This window comes from Grammomys surdaster, unplaced genomic scaffold (assembly GCF_004785775.1).
Source record: "Grammomys surdaster isolate TR1022 unplaced genomic scaffold, NIH_TR_1.0 256, whole genome shotgun sequence".
NCBI lineage: Eukaryota > Metazoa > Chordata > Mammalia > Rodentia > Muridae > Grammomys > Grammomys surdaster.
In genome coordinates this window covers 964,017-976,859 of record NW_021604697.1, presented here as the reverse complement: position 1 = coordinate 976,859, position 12,843 = coordinate 964,017, and the positions used below count along the sequence as shown (strand labels likewise).

Here is a 12,843-nt window from a genome sequence, read left to right as displayed (position 1 = left end):
ACAGGAAGAAATGAGGTCTCACACAGCATGACAGAGATGTCAGAGTAGTGGGAAGGTACATGAACAAAAGTGTACCAACTTTCAGGGAATCAGGCATATCTCCCCAGGAGGTTTCTACTGAGTTCCAATGACCTTTCATGATGCCTGCCTCATATTTGTATAACAGTTATCACTCTGGGATGATGTCTGTGGCTTTCTTAACCTGGACATTCTGAAGTTTGAATATCACCTGACTCCTGAATCAGTGCCAGTGTATATGTGAGAAAGGCTGGAGTGGTCTAGGTACTGAAGATTGCTACAATCTGAGTTCTTCTCAGCCTTAATGTCAAGAAGCATTCTGAAAGATGAAATGTCACCACATGGCCTCTGCTAGAGGAGAGAGTTTGTAAGTGTAAGGAAAGGTACTTGAAGAGTATCTACATGGTCCACTGAGCAAGGAAGCCTTGTGGCTGCCTTAATCTGAATGACATGTAGACGAAGAAACAAACAGCAGAGTGACAGTGACAATGAAAATGAGTACCTCATTAGATTTCAGGAAATAATTGAGAAAAAGTCAATGGGAGTAAAATAATGAAGAAATAGTATAGATTGCAAAGTGAGAAGAGTAAGAAGGTATGTCAAGAGATGGTTGATGTTATCAGGATGTTTGGATAAAAGAAAGATAAATAGATAGAAACAATGATTAAGTTTATAAAGTTATATTCTTCTCTGTTAACAAAAAGAATATATTTTAATATCAGATGGCATATGGACAAGCTTTTGGGAAAAATATTAACCACATCATGCATATATTTCATTATAATTGTCACATTTGGAAGCAGAACCTGAGGTTTTTAAGGGACTATAGCAATTTTGTGAATGTTTCTATAATATAACCTATAAAATTTTCATCAGTAAAGACTCTTTGTTTTAAAATCACTGTGTTGGATTTTCTCAACTTTTGTGGGTATTGTAACATTAGCTATATGTAACACAGTAGTCAAATTAAATAAATACAAAATTACTTTCTCTAAACTGCTATTTTTTATTATTTTTATTCATATTACAATAATTTTCTACTTTATTTTTGGTTTGAGAATCATATATGTAAATATAATGTGTTTTGAGCAAACTCCATCATCTACCCTCCTTTCCAACTCCTTCTATGCCTTCTCCTTTCTCTCCAAACTTTACATACACTTTTAAAGAGTCACTGAGTCCCTTCCATGCTGCCAGTATATGCATGGGTGTAGGGCCATCCACTGGAAAGCAGGCAAACTATTAGGGACACATCTAAAATAAATTTCCTCTCTTTTCCCAGCAGCCTCTTGCTGATAGTTCTTTAATTGTGTGAATGTGCAGTATGTAGATATACAGGGATAAAAAGAATGAAACAGCACAAAGAATAGACATAGTACAGTCAGTAGCTTCATAGCTGTCTGCCATCCTTAAAGCTCTAATAATGATTGTGTTTTACAGGACAACAACCTCACCTTAGTATTCCACAAGGTCTGTCTTTGTCAGTGAATGACAAGTTTATATTTCACCAAGTAAAAAATAATCACACATGAAAATCATTTTTAAAACATATTGGGCCCATTTAATTTGCTGTTTTAGGCACATGAGAGTTACATGGGTAATCAATATTGGGGGCTTTGGAATGTATGTGTCAATATGTTAATCAGCATAGATATGTTTTAATTTGTGTACCTTTGAGCAAAAACAAGTAAGAGCTTATGTACCAATCACAATTAGGAACAAATCCATAGGGGAGAATATATTTCATAAACAACAGAATCATTGAACTTCATATGACAGCTCTTGTGGGAGTCGCTTTTGAGAATAAGTTGAAAAACTAGCAGAAGTGGTTTGTCGTTTGATTGTGCACAGTGTTAGGCCTTTAAGAATCTGATGGCAATGTCTTGTACTTTAAAGTACTTCATATATTGATTCATTTCTTTTTCTTTTATTCATTATTATTGTCTGTGTGTCCATACTAGTGTACACATGTCATGAAACAATTGTTGAAGGTCAGAGGACAGCTTTTGACAGTCTGTTTCAGAGGCCATTCTTGACTTCCACTATAAGTTCCAGGATTTGAATTCAGTTCATCAGGCTTACACAGTGAGCACTTTACCTGATGAGCCCTCTTGTTAAACTCAAAACACTTATCACTTCACCCAGATCAGGGTGAGCACCAGGGACTTTCCATTATTACTTTCATATAAACATTATGCTGGAGGGATTTTTGGTTTTGTTTTGTTTTATGTTTTATGTTTTGTTTGTTTGTTTGGTAGTTTTTACATTTTTGGACATCAGAGCAAACAATCTAGCCTATTGTAGTCATTAAAATGCAAGATACTGGAAGCACACAGCTATGGAACTGTGTAAGGGTATTCTGGGTCATGGCTGGGCAGTTGCCTAGAACCCTGAGACTCTGCGTGAGAACTGGCAGGAGTTCGGCACACCCCTAGAATCCAGAGTCCTGAAAAACAGTCTAGTCTTCATAAAACTCAGTCATGTAGGCCAGCTATTACAGCCCCTCCCAAAGGGCACTGGTAGAGGGTGTGACTAGAAGCCTCAGGCTCTAGGGATTTACATACTAATGAAGGCCAGGGGGCGGAGCAAATTAAGCATGCCTCCCCAGATCCTCCCCCAATCCTCCCCCTTTCTCCCTCCCTATTTAATTCTGGACTTGCCTGAGTTTTACGGGGGTACACCCAGATCCATCCACCATCCACCATGACAATAAACGTTTTGGAACCAAGGACTTCCTCATGTCATTGGGGCCTACCACCGCCAAAGCCTCCAGGCTGCTGGAACCATAGACATTCCTCTTGCATGTGGGACCAGCTGCAGCGTGGAAGCCTCCCTGGACCCCATTTCTGTGGCCCTCTAATTTTTCCCCACATTTGGCGCCCAAAGTAGGACACAGATGCCCATGGACTTTCAAGAACTGGCCCACTCCAGTCTGCTACAGAATGCAGCCGAGCTTCCCGCCCTACTTGTTCAGTGCTGTGAGGAATCGACTCAGTGACGATTCTGTGCTTCTCCCATGCTGACTGAAGCTGCAGCTGCTCAATCTCTCACCTGGAGGACCTCTATGTTCCAGCCACGAGGATCCACATCTTCAAGCAAGCTAGCCAGGCCACCAAGTCTGCAAAGCAAGTACAGTCTCTCCCACGGGTGCTGCTAGGGTCTTTTTCTTCTTCCCCTCCCCTCATTTCTCTCAGCTGTGGGTTGTCCAGCATGTGCCCACATGCCCCCGTCTTGGTCCTGGGAGCCAAGGGCTTGAGACCAGTTGGTCCCTTGCTGCCTCAGAGCACAGGGATCCCCAATCCCTCTCATTTTTCTCAGCTGTGGGTTGTCCGGCGTGTGCCCACATGCCTCCATCTCGGCCCTGAGAACCAAGGGCTTGAGACCTGTCAGTCCCTGGCCGCCTCAGAGTGCAGGGATCCCCAATTCCTCTCATTTTTCTAGGCTGTTGGTTGTCTGATCATGTGCCCACGTGCCCCCGTCTCAGTCCTGAGAACCAAGGACTTGAGACCAGTCGGTCTCCCTTCTGGCCCAGGGATCCTTCATCCAAGAGCTCTGCACCCCTGCGGAACCAGAATGAGAATTCCTCATGCCGGGCGGGGCCCCACCGCGCTTGCCGGGTGTTGCAGGGAATATACTCAGCCAAGATCCCGTGTGCTTCTGCCATGCTGAGCTACAATCCCAGCCTACTGCGTCATGGCAGACGCACAGACCCGCAACACAACAGAGACTCATGTCCTCGAGTGTCCTCTCGTGCCCACGCACGAGCCTACATCATTCCCTACAGGTGGTGAAGGATGTGGGCAAAGCCAGCTCCAAGAGTACCCCCTGCTGGCGCCCACCAAGAACCTCTCCATGGAACTGTGAGTAACCCCAGCATAGTTCTGCAAGACTAGGCAGGGCTCTCTCTGTTTCCCTTTCTCTCTCTTTCTCTCTCCACGTGTTTCGGGCCAGCGTTTTCTCTCTGACTCTTAGCTACCACTAGCTCCTGCCTGGCTCAAAAGACTAGGTCTATCTCTCTCTCCCTCTCCTCCACGTGTTCTCAAGAGCACGATGGCGATGGCTTCTTAGCCTCCACTCTGCCCATCCCCCAGCTCCACAGAGAGGGCTCCTTCACAGAGAACAGCTATCTTCCAGGCCACAGCACCTGCCATGTCTCTCGTTCTAAGACTCTTTCCCTTGGTTGAGAGATTCTCCTTTCGTTTTGAGCTCTCAGGAGTGCCTACTTCAGTCTTTAAGGAGCTGCCTGCTATCGTAGCTTTCTTTCTCCCCACGTGTTCTCCAACTTAACAAGATGGCGGTGATTCCCTAATTTCTGCTCTCTACCCCTCCCCCAGGGGTCAGTTTTTCAAGCTCTGCCTGCTAGCTTCTCAGGAGCAATGGCTCTGAGAACTCTAGTCCCCAGTGATTTTCCCTCAGGGGATAAGTCTTTCACAGGCTGCCTGATAGCCTAATGTAGACTTCCCCCACTCCTCTACCATGTGTGGCTGGTTACAACCCAGCCGACTTGCCTGAAGCAACAGGGCTGGCTCCCTGCTTGCCCCCTTCCCCAATTCACCTTCTAGGTCATTTGCGGTCAGCTACAGCCCAGATGGCTTGCCTGCTAGCAGAGGGTCTGAGACTCAGTCTGCTCCCTTCGTCCCTGTATAAACTGCATGCTGCCTGCCAGCTCCCAGGAACTGCCAGCTACAAGCCAGCTCCACATGTCTCCCCGCCATAGCTCAGTTTTACACAGTCTTTTACTCCTTCTGACTCTCCTATCAAACACCTATGTTTCTTGCTTTGAGTTTTTCTTCAAGGTTAACCTTTCTTCTCTTCCTTTACATTCAAGATTTACCAGCTAAGAAAAATAAATGGGGAATGCCTTGGCTTCTCTGCTAGAGCAGTCACCACATGGCAGAGCAAGCCCCTCCCCTACTGCTTCTAAATACGCCATTAACCTTTTCTCCCCAACAGGAATACCCGCAAAAATGTTCCTGCTTTCCTGCCATTAATACCTTTTTCCCCAACAGGAACACCTAAAACAACAGTGTTCATGCTTTTCAACCCAAAATTTTTCGCTTTTGTTTAAATGTCTCCTTTTCTCTCTAACACTCATGTTATATTCCTAACATTTTGTTTTCAATTTTTAAGACTTCTTCTAGGTTCAAAGGTCATCTAATCTACTTCCACAGGTTACACCAACATGCTGATCACCATCTTGCAGCTCTTAATTAACAACTGGCTTCCTTTTACAGACAAATTGTTGCTGCCTACATAATTAAAATGATATTTTTCTTCCTCAGCCATCCAAAACAGACTCAAAGGTGACTTCTAAGACTAAAATTTCCTCAAACACTTTTGCCTTTCTAGGATCTCAATGGCACACCATGACGTGCCTGATCCCAAGTAGCCTAATGCTTACTATACAGCCTTTGCAGATATCCCCCTGCCTGGGTGCTGCTTCCCTGTTGTGATTATTCTACAGGTGCTCCCACAAGTCCAACAGAGACAACGCCACCTCCTAGAACCTGCCTAGGATGCCATGCTGTCTTCTTGCAGCCACACCACCTGACTGCAGATTCCAGAGACATGCTGAGATCCAGAGACACACGCTGAACTTCAGACACACACCAAGATCCAGAGACGATTACTGAGTCCTACAGACAGATTCAGACCTTCCAGCTACAAATGAATTCTTTTGCCAAAGTCAAATAGCTAAAGTTACATGTTAGTGAGGAAAACATAATGTCTATCTAGATTAGTCAGTTATTATTATCCCCAAACTGTACAACCTGAATTCAATTGATTCAATGATTGCTTGCCTTCCCAACCCCCACCCTCAACTCCCCTTACCTGTGACTTAATTGTGCTAACCCCTCTGGCCTACATAGTGCTTTCTTTCGGCTTCCTCATCCAAAATTTTCACCACAGTGACCCCTCTTTGTTAAAAAACTAAAGGGGAGGAGATGTGGGACTGCCTAAAGGTATTCTTGGTCATGGCTGGGCAGTTGCCTAGAACCCCGAGACTCTGCGTGAGAACCGGCAGGAGTTCGGCACACCCCTAGAACCCAGGGTCCTGAAAAGCAGTTTAGTCTCCATAAAACTCAGTCATGTAGGCCAGCCATTACAGCCCCTCCCAAAGGACACTGGTAGAGGGTGTGACTAGAAGCCTCAGGCCCTAGGAATTTACATACTAATGAAGGACAGAGGACAGAGCAAATTAAGCATGCCTCCCCAGATCCTCCCCTTTTCTCCCTCCCTATTTAACTCTGGACTTGCCTGAGTTTTACGGGGGTACACCCAGATCCATCCACCATCCACCATGACAATAAACCTTTTGGAACCAAAGACTTCCTCATGTCTTTGGGGCCTACTACTGCCAAAGCCTCCAGGCTGCTGGAACCATAGAGGGTCCTCCTGCATGTGGGACCAGCTGCAGTGTGGAAGCCTCCCTGGACCCCACCGCTGCAGCCCTCTAATTTTTTCCCCACACACAGCCTCTGTAAAAATCCCAACTTTCCAGTTTTCTTGTTTGTTATTTTCATTAAGCTATTCATCTCTCAGTATCTTTGTGCCTCATTTTGCCTAACTTTAAAATGTATATAAATTATTATTACTTTCAAATATGATTTTAAGATAAAATGAACATGTATATTTGTAAATATATAATCTGGAAAACATATGTTTCAGTTTTATTGTGACTGTTATAACCTTGAAAATATTTATATGTCTTGAAAGAAAGTAATTCTAGAGGAAACATAGAAAGGCGCCACTCTCCCAAGAATGTGCAGAGTCCAGACAAGAACCTGTTAGGATACTAGCTGAACAATGGAATGAGGGACTATGAAAAGGATAGCTTGATTTCTGGTAGAGCACTAGCTAGAAATGGCTGGAGACCCTGCAAGGGACAGAATACATTTCACCATGCTCCCAGACTCCAGGCTCCTGACACACTGTCTAAGACCTCTATTGATCAGTGCCTTTCAGTCATCTAGCCCCTACCAGCCCCTCCACAGGTACAGGGCATGACTACAGGCCTCAGCCTCAAGAGATTTTCATATTAATGAGATACCCAAAGGCCAGAGGGCATAGCCAATTAAGCATTCTTTCCCAGACCCTCCTCCCTCCCTATTTAACTCAGGTCTGCTCTGAGTTTTTTTTTTTTTTTGGGGGGGTGGTTACAGCCAGATTCATCCATTTTCCACCATGACAATAAACCCTTTAAAACTATGGAATTCCTCATGTCTTTGGGGCCCTGCCGTGGGGAACTGTGGAGAAGGCCTTTGACTACTGATCCACTGTTTAATCTCCTACCATGGAGCCCTGCCAACTCAAGCAAGCTAGCTGAACAAGTGACCCAGCTGAGTCCTGGTAACAAAGAGACTCTATACTTGGATTTCCCTTCCTCCTTGTTCCTCTCAGCTGCGGGCTGGTCCAGCCCGGATGCCCCCAGTTTCTGTTCTTCTGCAGATCTCAGCAGCATCTGGAGGCCCAAAGATGGAGACCACTAGCTTCCAGGTCAGCTGTCAGTCCACAGACCCTCTCTCAGAAGCCCTGCCCTCCCCCAAGACCTCAGACTGAGGTCTCTTCACATTCAGGCGGAGCACTGAAGCATTTGTCTGGTGCTGTGTGGCATGAACTCAGTCAAATTCCTGTGCTTCTGCTCCCCTGAGCTTCAGGATCCACAACTCCACCCAACAGGACTCACACCTGCCCCTATGTGCAAGGTAACTACCCCATACTGGAATACTAAGAAGAAACTGGATATATATATATAAACAGAAAGCAGAAAAAGCTGAGGAGACACAGAAAAATGAAGCAAGAACTCAAGTGGTCAAGGGACAGAGGTTAAGTGGAGATCTGAACCACCAGAGACTCTGACTACTGGGCAGTTGATTAGGGTTAAATGTTATTCTCATTTAATATCTCAAAAGTGAATGGCAGAGCTGGTTATCTCTTGTGTCCTGGGGAAAAACATACCCCAGGCCCTACCAGACAGGCCTTCTACTGCCTTCCTTGCCATGCCTTTGTTCTTCCTACTTTCTAAAACATTTACATTCAAAAATATTTACTTATCCTTAATATTTAACACATCCCACTTATTTTCCTGCAATCCTTAAGTACTAAATACACTCAAGATTTATAGCCCACATTCCCTGTAAACTCTTCAACTCACTGCCTCCAATAAGGAACAGTGAACATTCATTCAGTTTTAATTTAATCATCCTAAGAAAACTCTCTCTCTCTCTCTCTCTCTCTCTCTCTCTCTCTCTGTTTCAGAAAGGATATAAAGCCAGGTATATAGAAGACATTTAAAAAACAAAAAACAAACAAACAAACAAACAAAAAACCAAAAAATGGCTGTTCATCAGAGAAGCTTCTTTTTGCAGTAGATGGGAATTAAGACAGAGACCCATAATTGGGCAATGCACAGAAAGAGAATGACTTTGGAGCACTCAGTTATAAATGGGATGTCTCTGATGAAACTTTTCCCCTCAAGGTTCACAAATCTATGCAGAAGCAGGGGTGGGGAAGATTGTAAGAGTCAGAGGAGGTGGATGAATACAAGCAAACAGAATATTCTAGACACAACAGAATTGGTACACATATAAATCCACAGAAACTATGACACACATACAAGAATTGTACGTATTCAAATCAGACAAGATCTAAGCACTGAGGAGGGGAAGTAGACACAATACTGCAACACCAGCCAAAAGGCTAGCTGCAGTTGATAGCTGCTAGGAAATAAAAAATCAGTTTTCTCCAATAGAACCTTACTGGATATATAAACCATATTCCAAGGGTGTCCCATGTAGGAAGAGTGGGTCAACAAAAAATTAGACTTCATGTATTTGTGCATCTTTTGTTTGGGTATATTTTGTATAATTGGTTTTGCTATTATTATTATTATTAATTAAACTAATGGTTTTTATTTTTGTTTTGTTCTTTTGAGAGAGAGAGAGAGAGAGAGAGAGAGAGAGAGAGAGAGAGAGAGAGAGAGAACATGACATTAAGTGGACAGGGAGATGGAGAAGATCTGGGAGGAATTGGAAGGAGGGAAAAATATGATCAAAATATATTGTCTGAAGAATACTTAAATAAAAATAAAACTATATGTACTGTACTAGCATGCTGGTAGGAAGCCAATGAAAGTTCATCAATAGGAAACTAATCCTCTGCTGAGTGATTTCTCATCAGACACTAATGTTCAGAATTAATCTGAGCTGAAACTAACAAATCATAAACAACACTGTAATTTATTAAATGATTAGAATGTAACAGAAACCATGTTATGATATTTCTTAAGAATTGGCATATTTATATATTTCATTAGTAAGCCACTGTTATATTTGAAAAAAGTATAAAAATTGACATTTATAGAAATACAGAAATTCATTAATATGACAATGTTTAATCCTTAGAAATTAAACATTTTTAACCTTCAGACAAACATAATCCAAGATCAATAAAGCATTCAATTGTCTACTGAGATGTCCATCTTTCAGAGAGCATCATTTTTAATCATCTCTCCTTGTTTTTCATACATGTTTCCTTTCATGTTTCCTTCACCAGTGTGTCTATTCTCAGTGCCCTGTGACACAGTATTTTTGGACATTCTGCTCTGTATCCCTCAAATTAAATGAAGTTTATACTTAATAGTATTAGTCAATTGTATTTAGTGTCTCAAGAATGAGTTAATGAGTGAAATAATATCAAATACCATAGAAAACTGATGTTATAACCTCTTTAATCAACAAAACAATTACATTTCATAAAATCAGTTTTCATAGTGCTTAAAAACTTAATATTCAGAGAACAGACCTCTTGGGCATTTAAAAATAGAGAGTACTGAGAAGCTAACAAATTATTAGAATTGGGATATTCCACAAAATATCAAAAGATAGCTTGTCATATTATATACATACATACATACATATATATATATATATATATATATATATATATATATATATGCACTGAACCTGTTTTATTCTATATCAACAACATACTTGATGTAAGAGTTTGTCCTTAACAGAGAGAACAAGGTTGTCCCAAATTACTGTATGTTTGTCTTTTAAACACAGAACAAAGATTAACATTTAACCTCCATGAATCATTTAATTATTTTTCTATTTATTTGGAATTCACTACACACACACAAAATGGAATGAGTAAATTGCATTTAATTTCTACATCCTATACTTTGGCAAAGCTTGCCTTGTAAAGAATATTTCATAATTTCACTTGTGAAGACTTCAGAACATCTACAAATTAGATGACTTAATACTATTTCACCCATGTTTTATGAAAACTGTCTCCACTATTTTCCACATCATAAGCAATAGAGCTGGTATTGATATGCATTTGTTTTAGGTGATGCCAATTTTATCTCCAAGTAAAAACTTGATTACACTTTCCCGAATCTGCTTGGTCTTGACTCCATAAACAATTGGGTTCATGGTAGGGGGCAGTAGCAGATAGAGGTTGGCCACTATGATGTGGATGTGGTGGGGAATTGTGTGTCCTCCAAAACGATGAGTGAAGAAAGTAAAAAAGGCAGGCACATAAGTGATCACAATAGCACAGATGTGAGATGTGCAGGTGCTGAAGGCCTTGTGACGAGCATCAGCAGAGGACAGGCTCACCACTGCTCGCAGTATCATAGTGTAAGACACAGAGATACAGCAAATGTCAAACACACCAATCAATAGAGCCACCATGAGGCCATAGATTGCATTGACCTTGGCATTGCCACAGGATACCTTGGCCACAGACATGTGATCACAGTAAGTGTGGGGAATAAGGGTGCCTCTGCAATAGGGCAGGCGCTTGGTGAGGAGAGTAAATGGAAAGATGAGCATTACACTCCTCAAGAATGTAGCAAGACCAGCCTTGGCAATCACAGGGTTGGTGAGGATGGTGGTATATCTTAGAGGGTAGCAGATGGCTACATAGCGGTCCAGGGCCATGAGCATGAGCACACCAGACTCCATTCCAGTCAACATGTGGACAAAGAACATCTGGACAAGGCATGAACTAAATCCAATCTTCTTGAAACTGAACCAGAATATACACAGCATATTAGGCACTGTGGATGTGCACAAGGTGACATCAGTGAAGGAGAGTAAGGCAAGGAAGTAGTACATGGGCCTGTGCAGAGTTTCCTCATGGGTAATGAGGTAGATAAGCCCACAGTTCCCCACAACAGCAATCATGTACATGAAGCAGAATGGCAGAGAGATCCAGACATGTGCATCTTCCAGCCCCGGAACACCATTCAGGATAAAGAATTCTGGGGTCAGGCTGGAGCTGTTGGCTCCAGACATAATGGCTGGCAGGATGAGAGCATTTTATATCCAGCAATAATGTCAGTGTCCTGGGAAAAGTATAAATTAAAGGTAAGAAATAATAATAAGGTAAAAAAGAAATGAAGCCCTGAAAAATGAGAAATTATTATGAGCACCCTCCAAAATGAGAAAATTTCAAGAGTCTTGCAGGATTCTCTCTTTCTCCAGACTCTCCAGCCATTTTTCACTTGACATGAACTATGAGGTTTACAAGTTGATTACCCCACTTATGGTTCAGCTTTCACTCTCTACAGTCATATAAGTGCATCAAACTTAGAATGTTGTTAATAACATTTTGACCTTGATGCACTTATCATATGATTAAGATTTTGCAAAAGGATTATTTATACAATGTGCTAAGATAACAAATAATGACTATTCTATGAATAGAAGGAGTTATTATTATTATTATTATTATTATTATTATTATTCACCCTATTACAAAAAGAAAATCTAGTTTCTATGGGCTTCAAGTAATCCAACTTATTCCTGTGTTTTAGATAGAATAGAATAGAATAGAAGAGAGAGAGAGAGAGAGAGAGAGAGAGAGAGAGAGAGAGAGAGAAACAGAAAGAGGGAGAGAGAGTGAAACCATGTCTTTACATATTGAACAAAATCTCCATGGAAACCTTATAAGAGTTCATGAAAGGCTGCTGTTCCTAGCAGGTAACTAAGCTAGAGCCTACTCTAATTTCTGTAAGAGAATTTGTCTCTGTGTTTGGGACATAGGTTCAATGTCTCAATCCTAACATAACCAGAGGGTTCTTATGCTGACTTGTCAAAGGGGCCAGGATATTTGGAGAGGTCTTAACTGTTAGGTCTCCATTCTGCTTGCAATTTAAAACTAATCAACAAGTGTAGAAATCAACTGTCTCTCAATGCATAGTAACAAAAATCTACCCACAATGTCCATTGCATCACAGACAGACAACACAAACATAGCTCTTTCTTTGCCTCCCTTACTACAGGGAATTTTGTCTCATATTTCCCACACTGGGCTCCACTCAGCTCCCATATAGTTATTTTTACCATGATTCACAGCACTAAAAATATTAGAAAGAAGAGAAAGCGAAGTTGCTAAAAGTCTATTCTCTAAAAGTATAAAAGCTTCTTTCTGTAACATATTTACAATAGATATGGAGAAATCCTGACAATTAATGATAGTTTCTTTACAATACAAAATAGAAGGATAGACTTGAATTTGAAGGAACAAATGATTTTTTGTACAATTTTTAGAACCCTTAAAGGGGAGCAATCTCTAGCCCTATAAACTATTGATATGTTTACATAACAAAATGAGAATATACTCAGTGCCTGTAATAAAGTACTTGATGTATATTACTAGCTTTTACTTTAATAATATATGTAATAAAGTATATACTATTTGTTGACTTGATAATTTGATTGCCTTTTACATTCCTGACAGCATTCTATTTTGGGGAAATGAATTAATTAAACAATTAGGCAAAATCCCATACGTTAGGTTACTAATATT

At 41.3% G+C, this 12,843-nt stretch overlaps 1 protein-coding gene across 1 annotated transcript; it reads right to left on the bottom strand.

Moving 5' to 3' along the window:
- Positions 1-10,370: 10,370 nt before the first annotated feature.
- Positions 10,371-11,327, bottom strand: LOC114627679 (olfactory receptor 52N2). Its single transcript, XM_028775564.1, has one exon. The coding sequence runs from the start codon at positions 11,325-11,327 to the stop codon at positions 10,371-10,373; it is 957 nt and encodes a 318-aa protein (XP_028631397.1).
- Between the last annotated feature and the right edge of the window lie 1,516 nt (positions 11,328-12,843).